The sequence below is a fragment of the Adiantum capillus-veneris genome, chromosome 21, assembly GCF_014529385.1.
Source record: "Adiantum capillus-veneris isolate H3 chromosome 21, ASM1452938v2, whole genome shotgun sequence".
In the NCBI taxonomy this organism is placed as follows: domain Eukaryota; kingdom Viridiplantae; phylum Streptophyta; class Polypodiopsida; order Polypodiales; family Pteridaceae; genus Adiantum; species Adiantum capillus-veneris.
This window is the reverse complement of record NC_140951.1, coordinates 28603832-28628478: the sequence shown is the minus strand read 5'-3', so window position 1 is coordinate 28628478 and position 24647 is coordinate 28603832. Positions and strand designations below refer to the sequence as shown.

At 44.4% G+C, this 24647-nt stretch overlaps 1 protein-coding gene across 2 annotated transcripts; it reads left to right on the top strand.

Annotated features, from left to right (window-relative positions):
- Positions 1 to 3234: 3234 nt before the first annotated feature.
- LOC147430699 (RING-H2 finger protein ATL48-like) lies at positions 3235 to 23364 on the top strand. Of its 2 annotated transcripts, none has more exons than XM_086493296.1 (2): positions 3235 to 3538; positions 22788 to 23364. In XM_086493296.1, the coding sequence occupies exons 1-2, from the start codon at positions 3472 to 3474 to the stop codon at positions 22955 to 22957; spliced, it is 237 nt and encodes a 78-aa protein (XP_086349422.1). In that variant the 5' UTR covers positions 3235 to 3471; the 3' UTR covers positions 22958 to 23364. The 2 variants fall into 2 exon arrangements, with proteins under 2 accessions (XP_086349422.1, XP_086349421.1); XM_086493295.1 differs by lacking the exon at positions 3235 to 3538 and adding an exon at positions 14816 to 15013.
- Positions 23365 to 24647: the final 1283 nt, after the last annotated feature.

Below are 24647 nucleotides of genomic sequence, written 5' to 3'. Positions count from 1 at the left end.
TGCAGAGAAACGCACACAGCTTGGAGGAGACGAAGGAAGCTCAAGGTACACAATAGAGAGTGTGTTACTTAGTATGCAATGGAAAGATAGATAGACCTAGAGTGATGGGCGTATATACAATGCTCGGGGGAAAAAAACCTCCTAAAGAGGGAAAAAATGCCACGGCGGTCCTAGTGTGTTCACACACATCACTACCACACGTATATGGTAACAAATCCCCCCTGGAGTGATGCGGTGAACGAGAGCTGGCACATGAGTAAAGGGAAGTGCCATGCCCTGAGGACATGATCAGTCCACAAAGGGGAGTAAGCCCAAAGCTTTGCGGAAAGCTTCAAGCTTCTCACGAGACAATGCCTTTGTGAAAAGATCTGCAAGGTTGTCCTATGTTGGCACATAAGCCAAGCTGATCTCTCCTGCTAAGAGCCTCTCCCTGACATAGTGGTAATGCACCTCAATGTGCTTTGTGCGAGCATGAAAAACTGAGTTCCTCGCAACTGCCAACCAAATCAGCCATAAGGCGTCTGAGCCATACACACTCAACCGTAGCTGTGAAGACTGCCCTGTACTCAGCCTCACAACTTGAAGTGGCCACAGTAGGTTGCTTCTTGCTCAACCATGATATACATGAACTGCCAAGCATGAAACAAAAACCACTTGTGGACACTCGCGTGTCAAAACAACCAGCCCAATTTGAGTCCGAGAAAGCATGTAAGTCTGGCGGCAATGATCCCCCCTTGGGATAAAACAAGCCAAGATGTAAAGTGCCACTAAGGTAGGAAAATCCTCTTGATAGCCTGCCAATGCTTAGACCCTGGGCTATGCATAAATTTGTTGACCTGTGAGACTGCAAACTGAATATCCGGCCTCGTGTTGCATACATAAATGAGGCAGCCAACAGCAGTTTGATAAAGAGTGACATCAGGAGGATCACCAGCATCATGTAGACTCAATTTCAAACCTGTTTCCATGGGAGTGGCAATAGGTTTGCAATCCTCAAGTCCAAACTTACATAGAATTGTCTCTATGTAACTTTTCTGACACAAGGCAATACCACCATCACATTGCTTAAACTGTATACCCAAGTAATGATGGAACAACAACGAGAAAAGCTTTGATAGAATGTGAAGGTCTCTTGGGTTCCCCTCTACATGAAGCTTTCTTCTTATCTTTCTTCAAACTTTACCGTACATGAACCTCTACAACATCTTCTTCTTATTATTCTTTCTTCAAACTCTAACATACATATACAATCTCCTCTAACATCTTGTCCTTCTTGTTTTCTTCAAACTATGACATCCTCCCTCCCTATGTTGGGGTCTATAGTTTCGTTTCTATCTAAGACCATCAAGTGCTCTCACTATTGTATAAACAATATAAATTCTTAGAATTACTTTATCATCAATATATTGTAAGTAACTTTGCTATTTGGTTCAGATAAACATACCTCGAATCTGTGAAGTGTAAGTAAACATGTAAGTGAAATATATCCTCAAAACCTAAGTGAAATATATCCTCAAAACCAATTTTACCTAAGTGAAATATATCCTCAAAACCAATTTTATGGAAGGGTTAAATAATTGAAGTTGTTCAAACTATAAAAGGGACTATTGATGAGTACTAGTAAAAGCCAACAATGGGAAAATTCTAAGTACCACCAAGCCAAAAAGACCAACCTATGGCAATGACGATAGGAGATAGTGCAATCAAAGAGAATGCAGACTTCTTGGTAGATGGAACAAGAGCCAAAGAGGAGGCACACTCCTTAGAAGATAGAAAATCTCCACTTAGAAGTAATATACCAGGAACATGCCCACTTTAATGGCTAGAGTATTGCAATGCCAGATAGGGGTGTGTGTGTGTGTGTGAGAGAGAGAGAGAGAGAGAGAGAGAGAGAGAGATAGAGAGAGAGAGAGAGTTAGTTTATCATCATTTTTAGAGGGCAAGTATGACCTATGGGACCAAAAGAAACACATCATGTGGGGTGTGTGGAGCTGATAAGTGACTCTCGATGCTCAAGAATTGTAGTAATGAACGTCGCAATAGAGAGTTCACATCGTGGTTAGGACAGGAATGTGTGTAAGGAAATCTCATGACTGAAATGTGGGAAAAGCAAGCTCTAATGTGATCAAAAGTTGAGCACTGAGTAGGGTGTGATGCTCAGACTCATGCACTTTATGGTAAAGTAATGGAAAGAAAGGGGGGGGGGGGGGGGGGCGAGCATGAAAGTCTTGATGCACTACCACATTATTAGCAAAGGAATGGAAAGAGGTGTATGAGAGTTAGATGGTGTCTCTTAGGCGTTCAAGAGACTTAAGACACCATCTCTTAGGTCTTAGGTCGAGTTTGCATTTTATCTTAATAGCCAAAATGATTGGGTCATCATAGTTTGATATCTTATGCTATTTGCAAGCATGTGTGCGTGTGTGTGAGTGTGCGCGCGCGCACTTGGCCCCCCCCCCCCCCCCCCCCCCCCCCCCCCCCCCCCCCCCCTTCTTCTCTCTCTCACACTCACACACACACACACACACACACACATTCTCTCTCTCTCTCTCTCTCTCTCTCTCTCTCTCTCTCTCTCTCTCTCTCTCTCGCGCGCGCACGCGCACACACACACACACACACACACACACACCCACTCTTATAATATGCCCAAGTAAGGCCCATGACACACGTGTCCGCTCGGACATGCGACTTGAGTTGTACAAAAGAATTAGGGGAACATCATGTTGATGTAGGAAAACAAATATTCACCAATACACATTTACAATACTATTGACACACTCTTGCTAAAATGCACGAAGAAGATGGACTCCACTCGAACTCCTATCACTATGAAGAGAAGATGCAACTCACTACTCTGGTGATTGGCAAATAAAGTACGGCCTTATGTTCGCTTGTGTGTGTGACAACACAAACAACCCCTTTTTGGCCCATCTAGGTGCCCATGCTCAAATTCTCTCTCTCTCTCTCATCGAAGAGGCCTTGAGTTCGCAAATAGAGCTTTGAGGTCTCCTAGAGAGCCCCCCCCCCCCCTCGACTAACAGGCACGGGGTCTTCAATGAAGCCCATAGCCATGGGATCAACGGCGCTGAGCTAAAGGCGGGAAGGACGAGACGCACAGGCCCATCCGATTCCAAAAAAAGTAAACTAGGGATTTTGTAAACTCGGACAAGGAGGAACACACGTCGAAGTTACTTATCAAGCTTTTTTTCGCCATGGATTTCACATTGTGCGCACGGGCATAATGGTTAGAGCATCAACCTCACGGCGGGGAGTTTGTGGGTTTAAGCCCAGGGGGCGCAAAGCAGGCACTGAATGCGCTGGGATTCCCGCGGAGGATCAACAACCGTTGATCCCACCGCTTTGCCCTCATAAATACCCCGTGGGGTTTAGTGTGGAGCTCCCCGCCCTCTCTCTCTCTCTCTCTCTCTCTCTCTGCCACCTATATAGCTAAGTTTGAATTCTTTCAGCATGACCAACCTCGAGCTGGATCTGTTCCGGAGCAAGAAGTATGTGCGAAACCCGTTAGTTCCTGTTGGTATATTCTGTCTTCCCTGTTCCTTTTGTCATAAAACAACTGTCCTACAAGAAACCAAGTCGAATCCTATTTGATTTCCACGAGCAGGGGCTCTTTCAAAACAGCTGTCTTTCTGCTCCATGAGTTGTAGCACTATCTGCATCCACAAACATTTACTGTGGCCTCGTTTTTGGGAACCCTGTATGGAACTGTAAAGCCCTTCACAGCATTGAACATGTTGAAATCATGTGCATGTCATGTAACGATGGTGAAATAGCATGTTTTGCATGGGCAGGGCCCATTTTTTTATTTTACTGGTGATGTGAGGGAAAACGTTCCTTTCATCCTTAGCTATTCGATTGAGGGTACTTTGATAACTGATGACATTTGAAGGTGAAGGCGTTGTGCGCGTTCGGGGACACACACACACACACACACACACAGAGAGAGAGAGAGAGAGAGAGAGAGAGAGAGAGAGAGAGAGAGAGGTGCATGTGTGCCGCTCCTTATTCTTTGGTGATAAGAAATGAACCCAACAACGCCCCACTTAAAGGCCAATGCGCCTTTAAGAAAGCTATGGACATATCTACAAGGTATGTAGAGTTTGGATCTCTACCCAATGCCATAAGCTACTTGACAGTGTGCAAACTCAGAGGATAGAACTTTGGTTAGTATATCATTAGGTTATTATCTGTGTGAATCTTGACAAGCTGTATGTGCTTGTCCTCAAGTACCTCATGAATGAAGTGATATCTCACGTCAATGTGCTTTGTCTTGCATGATCCAATAGATTGCTTGCAAGCTGGATAACACTTTGACTATTGCAATTATTGATGCCTAATTTTCCACTAGACAAGTAAGCCATATAGCTTCTTTGCTAGCATCGGATGCAATAACATACTTTGCTTCCATGGTAGATTGAGAGGTACAATCTTGCAAACAAGATCGCCATGAAATTGCACTACCAACTAATGTAAAGACGTAACCTGTCGTAGACCTTTTGTTGTCCACATTCTTTGCATGATTTGCATTCATGTAGCCAACTACACATGTATCTATGTCTCCAAAGAAAATGCACAACTTTTTTCATACCATTTAAATATCTCATCACATCTTTCACTATTTTTCAATGCTTCTTTCCATGATTCACCATAAATTTGGTAACGATTCTGTTACGTGACACATCCCAACCCTATGTGTTCGTGGACAAGTTACACCACAGCAGGGTTCGGTCAGTTCAGTCAAGTCTAGATTAGCAGTGATCCGGCACTTTTGTGAGTCTATTTGTAGACCATGCATGCCCAGTCACCTAGCATAGATGCATATCCTCCGGTTGCACACAGCATGATCATCAAAATTCCCATCAGAATCTATTAGCATCAGTTAGGGAAATTTTCCAGTGTATTTAGCCTATTTTCCTCTTTATTGGTATTTTCACTTACTATTTTTAAGCGACTTTCCAACAAAAGTAGGTAGGGCAATTTTGCTAAGTTAATATATAAGCAAACCCAAGTTAGCACTTTCTGGCAAAGGAGGCAGCAGGAGCTTCCCGCTCAACAGGCAACTTCTCAGCAATACCCCTCAGCACCCCTAGCGTTTGGATCCCCATCCTTGTCGGGCAAGTCCCCATCTCTGGCGTTTTCCCTCTTTGCAGTTACCGCCGGCAGCATCAGATTCCCAGCACCTCCCCCTTGCATGATCGCCGACAGTACCATTTAGACCAGCGTTTTTCATTTAAAAAACGCTACCTCTGCAGCAGCGTTTTTCATCACAAAAACTCCAGCCTAGACCTCAGCGTTTTCAAACCCAAACACTAACACTAGGAAACCTGCAGTTCAGCAGTGACAAAACGCAAGAATTCAGCCCTAGACATGGTAGCAGATCAGCCCCAGATTGGTTGCAGATGTTCCCCCATTTTCAGCCATAAAAACGCAGTCAAAACAGTCATTTTCAGCCACCGAAACGTCCCGAAATTCAGCGATTAGAAGATCTCAGATTCCAGCCATCAAGTCGTCATCGTCATCTCCGTCGTCGTCATCGGCATAGTCCCATTGTATCAGTCCATTGCACAATGCATACGCATTGTACACCTTTGTGCAATCAAAGTTAGACCACTCTCGCCGACGAGAGTGGGGCCTTCGGAGGAGGGTTTTACAACCTCTCGGTGTCGTATCTCTTCTCTCTCCTTCTCTCAGTCTCATTCACTTGCACGCACAATATCCACTCACTTTGTTTGTGATCATAGCACTCTCCATAAGACGGAAAGCTCTCTCTTTCCCTAAGAACTAAAAAGAACCTTGAGCAATAACGATCACTAATCTTGAGAAAACACAACATTCATTCTGCTGCACCTAACATTGGTATGAGAGCTTTGGAAGTGTTCTGCATTACTCAAGGAAAGAACCACAATATTTTTTTTTACTTGTTGCGATCGCACGAACCCAAGTTTACTTGGGCGTGGCGATTCTTAATCGTGTTTTGTTGAAGAGTGACAAGAATCCCAAGAAAGAAGGGCTTGTCCAGTCTCCCCTTGTGTCTCTTTTCACTCATTGAGAGCGGACCGTGCACTTAGTGGCCGGCCAATCGACATGAGGTGGGAAAAAGCAACCTTGGTGTGAGCGCAAGGCCGCCAAGGGGTGCGCCCGCAAAAAAGGGTAGAACTCGGGTGAAGAGAAGATCCTTCTCCAACGCGATTTGCAAGCGAAAGAAACCCTCAAGATCCTCAAGAACCCAAGAACTCAAGAACCTCAAGACCCTCAAGAACCAAGTTCCTCGTGAACTTAAGAACCAAAGATCCTAGTGCATAGTCCTCACCCGAAGCGGAATGGATACTTTGCATTCAAGTGATGAGCATGAGAGAGGCGACGAAGGATTCTCCCCACCAGGAGATTTTTCCAACCCTCCCCCTTCGCCATCTACGCCACGAGTTGTCCTCACTCCTATGGGGATGATGGTCAAGTCGATGCTGGACATGATGGCACAACAACAAGAAACGAATCGAGTTGCATTGGCACAACTCGTAAGCAAAGCAGAAGAACAAGCAGCAAAGGACCGTGCACAAGAAGCCAAGGATCGCGAGCGTGATGAAAGAAACGCCACACTTGCGGCAAAACAAGAAGAAAATCGACTTGCTCAGGGACGTGAGCGCCTTGCTCAGGACGTGAGTGCATAGGACGTGAGCGCATTGCTCTTGCCGCAAAACAAGAAGAACATCGACTTGCTCTCGAACGCGAGCGCGCTGAATGAAAAGAACGAAAAGCAGAAAAGGATGCCGAGCGTGAAGCTCAAAGGGAGCTTTGTAATCAAGAATTTATTGCCCAAATCCTAGCCTCGAAGACCGAACCACCCAAAGATCGTGGGAGTTCGTTAAGTGGGGCAAGCCACGACGCGGATTCCAACCATCTAGTTACAAAAAAATTGACTTTCAGTAAGTATGATGGTAAGATGGATGCTATTGTTATTCATTCTTGGTTGCATTAATTTAATGCTTATTTTGCAACAACTAAGAAAACAAGCAATAGCAAAGTTTTGACGACAGCTATGTACCTTGCTGGTGATGCCATAAATTGGTACCGGACATGGCAAGAGGCACAGCTAGCCATGCACCTAGAGATAGCCGACGATTTCACACTCCTCTCTTTTAGTTGGGCTGATTTCCAAGACAAGCTCGAGACGCGGTTTATGCCACCTCAGTACCTTGCACGACTGAAGGACGATTGGCGAGCTCTCAAGCAAAACGGTATGCCGGTTATGTCTTTCTCTAATCGTGTTTTGCAGCTCGGCACTCAATTACGCAAATCGGATACGAAGCGCAAGGAGGCATTTCTTTACGGATTGGACGAGTATATCAAGTATGATGTCGAGGTACTCGATCCAATCGATCTCAACAAAGCGGTAGCAATTGCTCTTGCCCACGAGATGAAGCACAACAAAGGAAAGCCTAAGGAGAACAAGACTTCCACAAGTACCTCACAGACTTCTCAGAACCCGCAGAACGGTAAGAATGATAACTCTTTTAACCAATCTTCCAACAGTCTCTCATCAAAGAATTCTTCCAATGAATCTAAAGGTAAGGTTAACACAATTGCTAAACCTAAGCTTACTCCAGATGAAAAGGTGGCACAAGGAATTGTAGGAGGATACATCACGTCGGAAGAACAAAGCACTTATTCTAAAGAAGGTCGTTGTTTTCATTGTCACAATAAGGGGCATATAAAACGAACATGTTGTCACAAGGCCGGCACCACGTGCCAATAGAAAAGAACAGACTGAGCAGACTTTTAGCACTTCAATAACAACAGAACTCTGAGAGAGAGAGAGAGAGAGAGAGAGAGAGAGAGAGAGAGAGAGAGAGATGACATGCGACACGGAGTGGCGGAATTCCACCCTAGAGAGTATTGGCCCCAAACCTTGGCGCCCCTTTCGGTTTTTCTTTATATTGCATCATCAAAGTACAAGCCGGTTCTCCAGGAAGCATGCCAGAGAATGAGCCCTAGCCTCATATTTAAAGGCCCTTGGCCTGAAAAGCAGTTATAGTAAAAAGCCTTTAAAACTCAAAAGCTTCTGGTTCAAAAGCAAAGCCAAAAAGCTGCCAACGCAATTTACGGAAATCCGTACAGCCTGCCATGTCATCATGTCAGCGCAATTTTTGGAATTTATTTGCTGCCTTAGGGTTAGGGTTAGGGTTTTTGGCAGAAATTAGGGTTTGCAGGTTTTAGGGTTAGGGTTTTCAGAATTAGAGTTTGTAGCAATTAGGGTTTCTGGCAGAAATTAGGGTTTGCAGGTTTTAGGGTTAGGGTTTTCAAAATTAGGGTTTGCAGCAATTAGGGTTTCTGGCAGAAATTAGGGTTTAGGCCCCTCGGCCACATCTGTACGTTGATTCCATTCTTTAGGCTTTGACACGTCAGCAGTTTGTTACACATGTCCTAAGCTTGAATCGAATGAATCTACAGAACCCACAGCACCCACTACATTTGTCAATGCAATGAATGATAACATGGGTGTGCCCAAAGTTTCTCAGGACCCTTCCATTGATGATTCTCTCATTAAATGTTATGGTCGTACGTTGGGGCATCGTTTTGTCATATTGTTTGACCTAGGTAGTATGCATGATGTGATCAGCCCCTCTCTTGTTGAGAGAGCCCGCCTTGAAGTTAGTCAGAGATCTCCTATCGAGGTCTCTGGCTTTCGTCCTGGTATGGACGCTCTCATCACGAAGGGGTGTCTTGATGTGTTGTTTGCAATTCAACAGACTGCCTTCACTAGAAGATTTGTTGTTTCTCCTCTCTCAAGATGTGATATGATTTTAAGCATGAAATGGTTTCGCGAAATAAACCCTCTCGTTGATTGGGAGGCTAACACTTTAACTCTCAATGCCAAAAGTGATTCTCCTACTGTCTTTCATGCAGTGGATACTTCTCCTTCTCCATCTCTCATTGCTAATATGCAGGACAAGGTTGAAAGGATTCGAGATAAGGAGACTCTTTCAGTCTCTTTTTCTCCACAACATGACACACAGGATTTGCATGATTGTGTGAAGCATGATGATGATTTGATTAACAATGACTTGCATGATGTTTTGATTGACAATGGTAAGCACAATGATTTGGATGACAAAGATAAACATGATGATTTGAACGATAACGATATTGCTAAGCATGATGATTTGGATGAAAAAGGCAAGCATGATGACTTGCATGAAAAAGATGTGATTGTTCACCAGGATGAGGTGTTAGTTGATGCTTTTTCTAGCAAAGCTAACCTCGTTGTAGATTCGATCAGTCACCAAGAATCGATCTTGGCTTTCGAGTCGAGGTCCACAGATCCCCCGCAAGAAGATTCGATAGATCTCGAAGAAGCGATCTTGGCTCTCGAGCCTTGGTCCAAAGAACCATCACAGGAAGTATTGTGTGTTCGCATGATTGATATGCACGCATTGTTTGAGTGTTTCATTCGTGAAGGTTTCTTGTATTTTAGTCAGCATCGTTATGTGATCCTTTTTCCTAGGCATGACATATTGTATGTTGAGCACGTTTCTCTCATGGATGAATACGAATGTATGCGGATTGTTCATGAAAAGTTTGTATGTCAGGAAGTCACTATCCATGTCTCTTCCTTGGCATGACACAGTTTCCTAAAGAGCACATTAAGTATGAGCACCAAGCATGGGCATTTCCATTGTGATTTGCGACAGTTGATTGATTTCGATTCAACAGAAAAGATTCGATCGCATTGTTTGCATGTGTGTGGTGAACGGGTTGTCAATCTGTCTCTTTGTTCATCTACATTGCATACACAGCCTTTAGAGAAGACAAGATTTTTTTCCTTCACTTTACATGGAATAGGTATGCTCATGGTTTTGTGTTGGAAATGGTTTCAGGAATTTTCAGCCATGGAGATTCTTGAAGACGAAAGAAGCAGGACTCTAGACGAAGTTGACGCAAGAAAGGAGATTCAAACGACTTTGTGTCGCTTTCGGCGCGGCCCAAAGAAGCAAGCGTGCAGACCTTTATGAAGTTCAAGTACCGCACGACCCACACATCAGAGTGGGCCGGCAAAGAGTCCCTTCCAGGATTCCGGATGCTGTTGGCGATCTCCCTCGACGCCATACAGTTCGGTACCAATACCTCACTTTGAAAAGGAGGGGATGTCACGTGACACATCCCAACCCTGTGTGTCCGTGGACAAGCTACACCACAACAGGGTTTAGTCAGTTCAGTCAAGTCTAGATTAGCAATGATGTGGCACTTTTGTGAGTCTATTCGTAGACCGTGCATGCCCAATCACTTAGCATAGATGCATATCCTCCGGTTGCACACAGCATGATCATCGGAATTCCCATCAGAATCCATTAGCATCAGTTAGGGAAATTTTCCAGTGCATTTAGCCTATTTTTCTATTTATTGGTATTTTCACTTATTATTTTTAAGTGACTTTCCAACAAAAGTAGGTAGGGCAATTTTGCTAAGTTAATATATAAGCAAACCCAAGTTAGCACTTTCTGACAGAGGAGGCAGCAGGAGCTTCCCGCTCAACAGGCAACTTCTCAGTAGTACCCCCCAGCACCCCCAGCGTTTGGATCCCCATCCTCGCCAGGCAAGTCCCCATCTCTGGCGTTTTCCCTCTTTGCAGTTACCGCCGGAAGCATCAGATTCCCAGCACCTCTCCCTTGCATGATCGCCCACAGTACCATTCAGCCCAGCGTTTTTCATTTAAAAAACGCTACCTCTGCAGCAGCGTTTTTCATCACAAAAACGCCAGCCTAGACCTCAGCTTTTCCAGCGTTTTCAGCCCCAAACACTAACGCTAGGAAACCCGCAGTTCAGCAGTGACAAAACGCAGGAATTCAGCCCTAGACACAGTAGCAGATCAACCCCAGATCGGTTGCAGATGTTCCCCCATTTTCAGCCATAAAAACGCAGTCAAAACAGTCATTTTCAGCCACCGAAACGTCCCGAAATTCAGCGATTAGAAGATCTCAGATTCCAGCCATCAAGTCGTCATCGTCATCGGCATAGTCCCATTGTATCAGTCCATTGCATACGCATTGTACACCTTTGTGCAATCAAAGTTAGACCACTCTCGCCGACGAGAGTGGGGCCTTCGGAGGAGGGTTTTACAACCTCTCGGTGTCATATCTCTTCTCTCTCCTTCTCTCAGTCTCATTCACTTGCACGCACAATATCCACTCACTTTGTTCGTGATCATAGCACTCTCCATAAGACGGAAAGCTCTCTCTTTCCCTAAGAACTAAAAAGAACCTTGAGCAATAACGATCACTAATTTTGAGAAAACACAACATTCATTCCGCTGCACCTAACAGATTCCCATTGCAAAAGAAATGTCTGGACGAGTCTGAGCCTGTTCTCGCAGGATGTGCATGCCGAGGCATTTTGGGCAGTTGCATACCCTTTGATTGTAGAGGATCACCACCAGTGTTTGCTAGTAGGCATCGGGGAGTATTCACATTATAGGACATCGAATTGCCTAGGTAGTTAATGGCGCATGAATCAACTCTTATTTAATAATGTTGACATTATTAGTAAGAGACATGTAGTAGAAGGGGGTGGGGGCATTTATTTGGCTACATTCTTTGCATAATTTGCATTTATGTAGCCAACTACACAGACATCTATGCCTCCAAAGAAAATGCACAACTCTTTTCATACCATTTAAATATCTCATCTTATCTTTCACTGTCTCCCAATGTGTCTTGCTTTGATTGAACATAAATTTGCTAACGATTCCCATTGCAAAAGAAATGTTTGGACAAGTCCCAATGTCACGTGCATATCTAACCCTATGTGCATGTGGACAAGGTGTAACTCCTACTTCTAGGGTTTAGGACAGTCTAGGAAGTGTTCTGGCACCTTTGTGAGCCCGTTTGCAGGACGTGCATGTTCGGGCATTTTACGTGGTTGCATACCCTTTGATTGCAGAGGATTACCACTTGTGTCTGCTAGGTGTAGGCATTAGCCTAGGTAGTTACCAGTGCATGAATCAACTCTTATTTAATAAGGTTGACATTATTAATATGTGACATGTTGTCACAAACTGTTGACGTGTCAAGCCATTGGAGAACGGAGCCAATCTGCAAATCCCGGCCGAGGAGCCTAAAGTTCCATAGTTACGCTGAGCGGGAACGGGGGGCTCCGGGACGTTTCTGGAATGGGGGGCTCTCGGGGTGGCGGAATGAGAACGGAGGCTGGAACGGTAGCCTTGAGGGAAAGGGAGAGGGAGAGGAAGAGGTAGAGAGCTTGAGAGAGAGGGTGTAAAGCCCTTCTTTATGTAGGAGAGGATGGAAATAACACCCCCCCTCCCCAAAAAGTTCAAAAGACGTGTCCCAAACTGTCATTTTTTTTAACTTTGGCGTTCCAGATTTGCCCTTCCGTGTTCCGCTTGCTATTTCGGCCGTTTGGGGCACCGTTCTTGCTGCCGTTCTGGTTATGCTTGGGAAGCGAATGGCGTTCCGTTCCCCTTTCCGTTTCGAGGAGGCACCGGGCTTGGGAACGCGTTCCGAGAACGAGAGAGCCCCGTTCCGCCCTTCCATGTTACTATGGGGCCCTAAACCCTAGAAGCAGCCAGTTTTACCAACTTGCAAAGTCTTGCTGAGTGGCCTATTTCTCTAAAGAGGAGTTACCACCAACTTATGGGACCCCGTCTGATGGGGTCCCGAGGACCTAAAGATATTAAAATAAAGTGGAACCTACACACACACACACACACACACAAAGCGTCGAGCATGATGACCATAGTAGCTATAATATGCACATTTTATTTAGAATGCGGGACGTCCCGTATTGAAACATATAGTACGTCTCATAACGTTTTCTATTCTTGCGTTTTTTTACTCAAAACGTATACTATTTTAACGTCTCTTGCTAGTTGATCAAGTCTGTTTTAGGACTTCTTGGTGCTTGTTTATGCATGCTATAATTAACATCGAAGAATCATTGAGGAGGTGCATGGCTTGGTTCATTTCTCCTTATTAGAGGGTCATATCCAAAAAAGTTGACGTGTTTTATTTTTTATTCTAAAAAATATGTCTAGTACCTGTATTGTACATTGCGTATTAAACGTCTTGTTCCGTACCGTGGATGGTATGATGATGACGTGGTAGCTGTACAGACGTCCCACAATTTGTCCTAACATGCTGACGTGGCATCTGTACGGATTTTTGCGTTTTACGTTGATGATGTGGCAGCTAAACGGATTTCTGTGAAACGCATTGGCTGATTTGCACTGTGCTTTTGGGCCAGATGCTTTTAGAACTTGAAGCTTTTCATGTAATTGCTTTTGAGAGGCCAAGGGCCTTCAAATATGTGCCATGGGCTCAGTCTCTCGCATCTTCGTGGGAGTGCAAAGGACAGAGTACCGGCTTGTATTGAGTTGAAGCAATATAAAGAAGTACCGAAAGGGGTGCGAGGGTTTGGGGCTAGTGCTCTCTTGGGGTGGAACTCTGCCACTTTGTGTCTCGTGTGTCGTGCATCTCTTTCAATTCAGTTGTTATTTGAAGTGCTTAAAGTTGTTCAATCTGTTCTTTTCCGTTGGCCTGTCCCCGTTACAGTGATCTCAGAGCTTCAGGCGTGTGCTTTTCTGAAAGCATACTGTTCCTACCAAAGAGCAGACAGAGCAAGATGGTGCATCCAAGATTTCCAAGAAATACTATGAAAGAATCTTCATGTCCCGGCCCCGGACTTATTAGCCACTCCCCTTACCCGAAACGAGAACGGGACGGGAACGGGAACGGGGCCGGAACGGTCGACTAAAGTAAGTCTTGAATTACCTCCATTCAGCCTAGTCCCAAATCAACTCCTAAATAACCCAAAATCTGTCCCCAAACCTGTCCTCAAACTGCCTCAAATATGTCCCCCAGATTTGCCCTTAAATGCCTATTTTTTGCCCGTTTCGCCCCGTTTTGGAATACCATTCCAGTTACACCTCGTTCCGGAACGGCGTTCCATTCTCGACTCCGTTTTAGGAACGGGACTCGTCCGGAACGTTGTTTCGGAACGTTTGGGCTGCGTTCCGTCCGTTCCCTGTTACACTGCTGACACTCCACCCTTACTCCATCGCGCATCGGGCGCGCTTCCGTGTTCATCACTCTGACTTATGGGGCATAAGCTATAAAGACCATTTGCAAGAGAAGGATCAAAGATTTTTTTGAGCGGCCCTTTTTCTCAGAGGCAGTGCCATGACGTGGTGAATGTCTATAGCTATCAAGCCGCACACTCCAAGGACTTCGCAAGCTTTCAAGAAATCTTTTTGCTCGAAGTACATGCCTTTCAACATCTTCCTTCGGAGTGGAGCTTCTGGCAGAGTGGGGTATCCTGAAATGCTTGCCATGGAAACCCTAACAGATTACAACTTGAAATTTTTGGACATCTCGTAATAGGTGTCTTCTCGAGCTGATAACCTTGGAGGTCTAGTGTGATTGCTATGTCTTGGGACTACCATCACTGCTACAGGAACACTGTTTGTCGAGGCCTGTTTCGACTATTCAAGAGCTTATGGACCATGCTACGGTCGGCTACAACCTTATGGAAGAAATCTAGCCCTAATTTTGGTGCTTGTTTCAAAACGGTAGGCTTGTCGACTTATGAGCTCGATTGATGTCGAGTGCTTTTTGAGTTTGATTTAGTAGTTTTTTGAGTTCTGTTTGAGACCTTTGGTGATCTTGTTTGGAATTTGTTTGAAATCGATGGTATATGTTCTAAGCCTGTCTTGGTGCCGATTTGAATTGTTTGACTCTGGTTTTAATACTGGTTTCATTGCTTGGTGATTTACACCCAGGTGGAGTAGTGAGAAATTGTCACAAACTGGTGAGGTGGCTGCCTAGTACACACACACATCCTCTCCTAGCATGTGCAGGCTGGCCAACACTGGAAAATATGCAAACTGCTGACGTGCCCCTGCTGTGTACGGACAGCCCGCAAAACGCGACACAGAACGGAATTCCGTACGGTTGGTGGCAGCTTTTTGCGTGGAGTTTTTACGGTAGTCTTACTTGCTTTTTGGCTACGCAAGAGATAGAGAGAGATAAAGCTTTAATTTTTTAAGGCTTGCTTTATTGCCGAGTATGGCTTGAGAGATAAAAGATTTGAACCTGCTTCATTTTTAGAAAGCTTTTGATTTTCAGATTTTGGGGCTCTGCTTTTAGCATCCCTTGTTCTCTTTAAATATGTAGGTAGGTTCTCATAACTCAGAGCATCTGGAGGCAGAGTCTGAGTGTGAGCACCTGCTTGCATTCTTGTACTTTGAACACAGATTAATACAAAAAGAAATACCGAAAGGGGTGCAAGTCTTTGGGCCCAATACCTCTAGGCACGGAACTCCGTCGGGCCAGTGTCGAATCAATTGTGAACTGTGAATTGTTTGAAGTGATTTTCTTTGGTGTCGTGGTAGATTCTCGACTTGGAGTGTCCAAGTCTGTTACAGAAATGCTGTTTTGGTATTGTCTGAACCTCAAAACGACACAGACGGGATGTCTGGAGAGCGTTTTGTTGAATGCTTGAAAACCTTGGAATGATGCAGACGGGATGTTTGGGGAGCATTTCATTGTATGTTGGAAAACCTCCGAACGACGTAGATGGGATGTTTGGGGAGCGTTCCGTGGTATGCGTGAACCTCCAAGCGACGTAGGCTGCGGTTTGTGGGGAGTTTGGTTGTATCAGTCCTTTGAACTCAAGGCTCGGACCTTTTTAGGTTATTTGTGGCGGAGTGACGAGGTAGTCAGTGAGTAGCTTCATATCGCAGACCGTCTGTCTCGGGGGAGTGCTCAGTGGCATTGTTCGTGTGGTCTGGTACAATGGTTCTAAATGTTGTGATGCTTGGCGACAACGATGACGACGACAATGACGATGATGTTGACAACGAGGTTGAGGTTGTGGCTGAAATTTGAAAACGCTAGGGATGCTGATGAATCTTGCACATGCGGTGAGGCTACTGGGCTGAACTGCTGTCATCAGGGAAGACGATGGCTGAAAACTAAATAATGTTAATTGGACTGCTGGCTGAAATCTGAAAACGCTATCTTGGCCGCGATGGAAAGGGCGATCGTGACGAGGTTATGGTTGATCTGGTGTGGTACTACGGCGGGATGTCGAGGGAAAGAGAAATGCTACTGCTGCTGAAAAGCGCTGATGGCTGATTTGGAAAACGTTGGTGATGATGGGTGCTAGGTTTTGCTGGTTCTTGAGAGGCTTCTTCACTGCTCTTTTGGCTAACTGTGGTGACCCAAGGGCTTCTTTTATAGGTGCATAAAACTGGGTTGGGCAGCCATCTTAACAAATCTCACGATTTGGGTAAATGAAAAGTCACCTTTTAAGAAAATGCACTGTTAGAGGTGATTCACGCGTAGCTGGGGAAATGGTCCTTGTGCGGTGAAAATGCTTATGCTTGATGCAGGGTATTGATGCTAGTGCTAATGGGTTGTGCAATCAAAGGGTATGCAACTACTCTAAATGCTTGGACATGCACGTCCTGCGTACAGGCTCACAAAGGTGCTAGAACACTTCCTGGGCTGACCTAAACCCTAGAAGTAGGTACAACTTGTCCACATGCACATAGGGTTAGATGTGCACGTGACATCTCCTTCGTTTCAAGGTGAGGTACTGGTACCGAGCTGTATGGCTTTCATATAGTCCGCCAACAACTCTTGGGAGTCTGTAAAGAACTCTTCGCCAGCCCACTCTGGTACGTGGGTTCCGCGATACTTGAACTTCAGGATAGTTTACAATTCTTGCTTCTTTGGGCCGCATTGAAAGCGACACTGAATAATCTGCTTTAGCTCCATGTCTTCAACTTCGTCTACGATCTGGGGTTCATCTTCTTCAAGAATCTCCTTTGAGGAATATCCCTGAAACCACTTTAAAGTTTTAAACACAATATCATAGAAACATCTGTTCGTTGTCGAGTGACTAGAAAAAGACTATTCTTTCTAAATGACTATGGATGGAATGCATAACTGACAATGATGAAACATCGTGAATTCCTTGAATGCAAACTCTTCATCGTTCTAGATTGATCTTCATGCATTTGTGCTCATCCGTGAGTGAATCATGTGCATGTGCAATATGGATTTCCTATGAAAAGGTAACACATAAAGACGATGACAAAAATACAAGAGACTGTCACGAATGAGAGACTTGAACAATGCATATTGACTAATCATGTGAACAAGAGATACTTCTTGAATAGGTTCTTTGGACCTGGACTCGAGAGCCAAGATTAGTCCTGTGTGACTGATCGTATCTACAATTGGGTTAGCTTTACTAGAAACACAATCAATCAAATCACCAATTTGCTCACAAGACTGGAACCATCTACCTTGACGGTCACTCCAAGGTGTACTTGGTATAGACTAGAGCAACTTGAAGGCATGATGCTCTTTACGAACAATCAAATCTCTGTCATGCAAAAAATGTGTTTCGTGCTTAGGAGAAGGAATGACAGAAAGAGATTCCTTTTTATGCAATGTCTGATTCTTTTTTAGACTGGGGGGCTGTGTATTGAGAGAGACTATGAGATTGTGTTTTTTACCTCTTTCAAAACATGAGAGTGAGAGATTAATAGCAACGAAGGAATGTTTTTTTCAGAGCAAAAAACCAGGGGAGGTGCTCCTTCGACTGCAAGAGAGAGTGTGTTTTCTTTCCAACCAAATTGTGAATCATAATCTTTAAACCACTTGATGCCAAAAATCATATCACATCCTTTGAGAGGAGAAACCACAAACTTACGACGACAACCTTCATTTTGAACTAACACTGTCACATCCGAACATTCATGCGTGAAAAAAGAGTGCTTGCCAGGAGCAAATCCAGAGATTACAATGGGATCTATTGGAAGAGCTTCTAAACATGCGCTCTCCATGAGAGAGTCACTTATTACATCATGTATACTACCCGAATCAAACAAGATCACAATGCGTTGACTATTCACATGACCATAACACTGCATGAGAGACTCATCTATATGATCATTAGAAACTTGGGACACATTAGTGTTCTCACCAATGGCATTAACAGATAATGTGGATTCTTTGAATGTGAACGTAGATCAATTGCATGTTGACACAGTTGCAGAGCTTGTCTTCTCACCCATTCTCTGATGCATCAAAAGTATTTAGCTTGGGATGGACTAAGAGATAATCTGTTATTCATGCTCTAGTAATTCTGTTAGGTGCAGCGGAATGAATGTTGTTTTTTCTCAAGATTAGTGATCTGTATTGCTCAAGGTTCCTTTTAGTTCTTTAGGGAAGGAGAGAGCCTTCCGTCTTATGGAGAGTGCTATGATCACGAACAAAGTGAGTGGATATTGTGCGTGCAAGTGAATGAGACTGAGAGAAGGAGAGAGAAGAGATACGACACCGAGAGGTTGTAAAACCCTCCTCCGAAGGCCCACTCTCGTCGGCGAGAGTGGTCTACTTTGATTGCACAAAGGTGTACAATGCGAATGCAATGGATTGATGCAATGGGACTATGCCGAGGACGACGACGACGACTCGATTGCTGAAATCTGTAGGCTTCTAATCGCTGAATTCGGGGACTGTTTCGGTGGCTGAAAATGACTGTTTTTGGCTGCGTTTTCTTGGGCTAAAGATGGGGAAACTTTTGCAACCAATCTGGGATGTATTTGCTACCTTGCTAAAGGCTGAAAATGTTGTGTATCTGCGGCAGGTTGGGGCTGAAAGTCAAAACGCTGCAGCAAGGCAAAAACGCCAGCAAAAACGCTAGCTTGGCTGAAATTGCTGATATCAAAACGCTGATTCTGCTGATGCTTTGCAATCCCAAAAACGCTGGGCTTTGGGGGCTGCTTGAAGGGGGAACAAACGCTAGAAAGGGTTGGACTTGATGGCGATGGCTGATGCTGAGAAAACGCTGAGGATGGGAACTTGCTCGGCGAGGATGGGGATCCAAAACGCTGGGGGTGCTGGGGGGTACTGTTGAGAAGTTGCCTGTTGAGCGGGAAGCTCCTTCTACCTCTTCTGGTAGAAAGTGCTAACTTGGGTTTGCTTATATATTAACTTAGCAAAATTGCCCTACCTACTTTTGTTGGAAAGTCACTTAAAAATAATAAGTGAAAATCCCAATAAATAGGAAAATAGGCTAAATGCACTGGAAAATTCCCCTAACTGATGCTAATGGATTCTGATGGGAATTCCGATGATCATGCTGTGTGCAACCGGAGGATATGCATCTATGCTAAGTGACTGGGCATCCACGGTCTACAAATAGACTCAGAAAAGTGTCAGATCACTGCTAATCTAGACTTGACTTGACTTGACTGAACCCTTCTGTGGTGTAGCTTGTCCACGGACACATAGGGTTGGGATGTGTCACGTGACATCCCCTCCTTTTCAAAGTGAGGTATTGGTACCGAACTGTATGGCGTCAAGGGAGATCGCCAACAGCATCCGGAATCCTGGAAGGGACTCTTTGCCGGCCCACTTTGATGTGTGGGTCGTGCGGTACTTGAACTTCATAAAGGTGTGCAACGCTTGCTTCTTTGGGCCACGCCGAAAGCGACACAAAGTCGTTTGAATCTCCTTTCTTGCGTCGATTGCGTCTAGAGGCCTGCTTCTTTCGTCTTCAAGAATCTCCATGGCTGAAAATTCTTGAAACAATCTCCAACACAAAACCATGAACATACCCATTCTATGTAAAGTGAAGGAAAAAAATCTTGTCTTCTCTAAAGAGTGTGTATGCAATGTAGATGAACATAGAGACGGATTGACAACCCGTTTATCAAACACATGCAGACAATGAGGTCGAATCTTTTCTGTTTGATGGAAATCAATCAACTGTGGCAAATCACCAAGGAAATGCCAATGCTTGGTGCTCATACTATCATGTGCTCTTTCGGAAACTGTGTCATGCCAAGGAAGAGACATGGAATGCGACTTCCTTACATACAAACTTTTCAGCTTTTCATGAATAATCCGCATACATTCGTTCTCATCCATGAGAGAAACGTGCTCAACATACAGTATGTCATGCCTAGGAAAAGGGATCACATAATGATGCTAACTAAAATACAGGAAACCGTCACGAATGAAACACTCGAACAATGCGTGCGTATCAATCATGCGAACACATAATACTTCCTGTGAGGGTTCTTTGGACCAAGGCTCGAGAGCCAAGATTGCTTCTTCGGGATCTATCGAATCGTCTTGTGGGGAATCTGTGGACCTCGACTCGAAAGCCAATATTGATTCTTGGTGATTGATCGAATCTACAACGAGGTTAGCTTCGCTAGAAAAAGCATCAACGAACACATCATCCTTGTGAACAATTACATTATCTTCATGCGACTCATCATGCTTGTGAGAAATCACATCTTGATCATGCAAATCATCATGCTTGTCATTGTGATCCAAATCATTATGCAAATCATTGACATCCAAATCATCATGCTTATCATTGTGCTTCAAATCATCATGCAAGTCATTGTCAATCAAATCATCATCATGCTTCACACAATCATGCAAATCCTGTGTGTCATGCTTGGGAGAAGAAGAGACTGAGACAGTCTCCTTTCCGTGATTTTGTGCAAAGTACGTCTGTACTTGAGAAAAAAGTCGCAAGAACTCTTTGTTTTGTCGGTCGCTTTGTTCTTGTAGTGCTTTGGTCTCACGCGCTATGGTTGCCATTCTGTCTTGGTACTTACGCTCGATGGCTGCCATATCTTCTTCGTAGGCTTTTCTTTCTGCTTCTCTTTCTTGGTCCAACTCCTCCATAGGAGTTAGTGCAATCTTTGTCGTAGATGGGGAAGGGTCGGAAAAACCTCCTGGTGGGGAAAATTCTTCTTCGCCTCTCTCATGCTCATCACCTCCAAGCGAAGTATCCATTCCGCTTCGAGTGATGATCATTCTGAAGTCGTGGGTTCTTGTGGGTTCTTGGGGTCTTGGGTTCTTAAGTTCACGAGGAACTTGGGTTCTTGGGGGTCTTGGGTTCTGAAGTTCACGAGGAACTTGGGTTCTTGAGGATCTTGGGGTTCTTGAGGTCCTTGACTCGTGAGAATCTTGGGTTCTTGAGGTTTTCTTTCGCTTGCAAATCGCGTTGGAGAAGGATCTTCTCTTCACCCGAGTTCTACTCCTTTCCGCGGGCGCACCCCTTGGCGGCCTTGCGCTCACACCAAGGTTGCTTTTTCCCACCTCACGTCGATTGGCCGGCCGCTAAGTGCACGGTCCGCTCTCAATGAGTGAAAAGAGACACAAGGGGAGGTTGGACAAGCCCTTCTTTCTTGGGATTCCTGTCACTCTTCAACAAAACACGATTAGGAATCGCCATGCCCAAGTAAACTTGGGTTCGTGCAATTGCAACAAGCAAAAAAATTCTCGTGGTTCTTGTGGTTCTTTCCTTGAGTAATGCAGAACACTTCCAAAGCTCTGATACCAATGTTAGGTGCAGCGGAATGAATGTTGTTTTTTCTCAAGATTAGTGATCTTTATTGCTCAAGGTTCCTTTTAGTTCTGTAGGGAAGGAGAGAGCCTTCCGTCTTATGGAGAGTGCTATGATCACGAACAAAGTGAGTGGATATTGTGCGTGCAAGTGAATGAGACTGAGAGAAGGAGAGAGAAGAGATACGACACCGAGAGGTTGTAAAACCCTCCTCCGAAGGCCCCACTCTCGTCGGCGAGAGTGGTCTACTTTGATTGCACAAAGGTGTACAATGCGAATGCAATGGACTGATGCAATGGGACTATGCCGAGGACGACGACGACGATGACGACGACGACTCGATGGCTGAAATCTGTAGGCTTCTAATCGTTGAATTCGGGGACTGTTTCGGTGGCTGAAAATGACTGTTTTTGGCTGCGTTTTCTTGGGCTAAAGATGGGGAAACTTCTGCTGTGGTGTTGTCGTCACTCCAGAGCCTTCATTCGGCAAGTGTCGACTGCTCTTCGACTACGTTTTCCTTCCGGCTCTTTTCACAGACAATTTTGGCTTTTTGGGGTGCTTCGGTCACCACAATCTCAGTTTGCGGTCTTCTTCACCTGGGTCAGATTTTGGACTATGTGGGCCATCTGGCATCATAGGAACTCCTTAATGTTCCAGGGCACTTTTGTTGACCCCTTTCCCTATTTCAAATTATCTCTTGGTCAAGCGCTGCATTTTGCCTATGAAGCTGGAGACATCACTCTTGATGCCTACAGGATTTACTTTGACTGTTTCTAGCCTTCGGAGCCTCATAGCGCTCTGTCTTTTGTATCCTTTTCTTTTCGTGGGTTTTCCTCGTTTTGAGGTTTCCCACTTGTAAATTAATCAAAGCAGATTTACAAAAAGAAGTTTGTGGATTCATAGAGAAACCAAGATGCACATGCCAAGAATTCACTCTGTAATTTTGCTATATTAAGAGAGGAAAAATACCAACACCCAGCAAAGCTATTGCTAATGGCTTGGGGGCCTTACGAGGTGTGTAGCTCATAACAAGGGTAGGCCCTAGGCAAAGCTGTGAGGTGGGCAGTGAGTGTATACTAAAATGGCGACGATGAGTCTACAATTTTCACTTAAAAGGAGATTCTAGGCTTTCCTCAATTCATCTAGGTATCAATAAGTAATGTTTCAAGATGACACTCCTAGTGTTTTGTTTGATATTCTGAGTTCCTGCAAAAAGTGTTGATAAAATCTAATTTGCCATCGCACTACTGCTCTAGTCCCCTCAGCTTGGTTTCCGTTGCCTCTCGACATTTTTCATGATGAACTTCATGTATTAATCTAGCTAGCTGCCAGCTGTGATTTTCTTGATATACTCTGTCTTGTGATTACAGGGGCAATTCTTACTCTTGGAGTCCTTGTGGGTGGCCTGATTTCTTTCAGGCAAGGAAATCACCATCGTAGTCAACTACTGATGCGTACACGTGTTGGTTTTCAGGCTGCCACAGTAGCTCTAATGGTTGGGACTGTTTATTTTGGACTTGAAAGGAAAGAAAGCAAATGACTAAAGCTGGTCAGCTGGAGCTTTTTGTGACTCAATGTTATTATACTCAAGTCAAGCAAGCCTTACTAAATCTAGTTTGTCAGTTCATAATATTGATTCAAATCAGTTATCACACTTTGCATGGCAGGGATTTCTAGAATGGTCCATCTTTGAGCAATTTTTTGTTTGAATGTAAGGTCTGTTGTGGTCAGCAATCGTAATATCACCAAGACCATCATCGGGTGATAGCTCAGTTGGTGAGGGACTTGAATAGTGTCCTCAAGGTTGGGTGTTGGTGTCTTGCCGGGACTATCCCCAATTTTGATGTAAAGCTTGGGAGGACCTTTGGTCTGTGTGTGTGTTGTTCAAGCAACCTGATATCAGACAAACAAAGCAGAAAAAAAATCAATAAGACTTGATTAGCTTGATGTTAGTTTATATTAAAAATATTGAATCACTATTGGCTTGATTGCGAGGAGAGAGGTTGATATAGCATGTGAGTTCGACAGTACGTTTGGTTATAGTGTTAACACTCGTACACTCCTTGATTGTGTCTTAGTTGGCAAGCTTTTGTCGATTTCAAGGGTGGGTGTGGGACACCGATCAAGGTGTTCAGTAAATTAGGGCTATTCTAAAGAGTGTTTCTACTTCTTTCATGAGGACTGACTAGTCTCAAGCAGCTAGTACATGTGAGAAAGGTTCACATTTATCTTTGTTTTAGTAGGTTGATAGTTACACCCATGCTTGTGAAACTATCTGTTTTGATTGCTAGCTATTGCTCGTCTCTTTTTGCATTAACGGACCAAATTCTTTACTTTAATCAATGTTTTCTTGTTTATTACCTTAACAGTGCTTACCTACGCAGAGGAGTTTTTTTGGTCCGATTGATCGAAGATGGGATGTTTTTGGTTTTGTTGCTAAAATTAGAGGGATCCAATGATGCCAAGTAGTAGGATGCGGATTTGAAGGCACAGCAGCATGATTTTTGAGATTTCTTTGCAACAAAGAAAGCAGTCATTTTGTTTTCCCTTTGTGATGTCCTCTCTCTCTCTCTCTCTCTCTCTCTCCAATGGTGCTATTATGAAGAGAGATTGCTTTTTGTGATTTTCCTTCTTGCAAAACTTTGATCGTTCGAGTGGGTTTTACAGGTGAAACATAAGCCTTATGGTATCCTTGATTGATATAAGGCTAGACTCCTGGATAAAGGTATGCTCAAGAGAAGAGCTTTAACTTTGATGAGTCTTCCCACTTGTTGTTCCCATAGCATCATCACTCACCGACAACCAGATGCTACAGTCCAACACACAGTCGCTAAATCGAGAGCTTTCATTAGATCGAACGTAGTTGCTCTGTTTGACTACGTTCAGAGGCAACTCTCTTGTGTTAAGGGAGGTGCCTTAGAGAACGGATTTCTTCACAGAGCTGTAGAGACTCTAAAGCCGTTTCCATTGAAGGGAAGACAGGTGTGCATGATGGGGTAGTAGCGGACGAGATCGATGACCCCACATAATAGACTCCACTGTTGGACGAGCTGGGCCCGCTCCATGGCCGGCTACTCTGCCCTCGAGCAGGCTTCTGGCATTCACTTTCATGAAGCCATCGGGTCTCTGCGTGTTTCGCCCCTACCAGATAAAGTATCCATCTCCCCATCCCAATACCTCCTCACCCTTAGGAGTGCAAGAGAGTTGCCAGAAAATTGCATCTGTCCAGT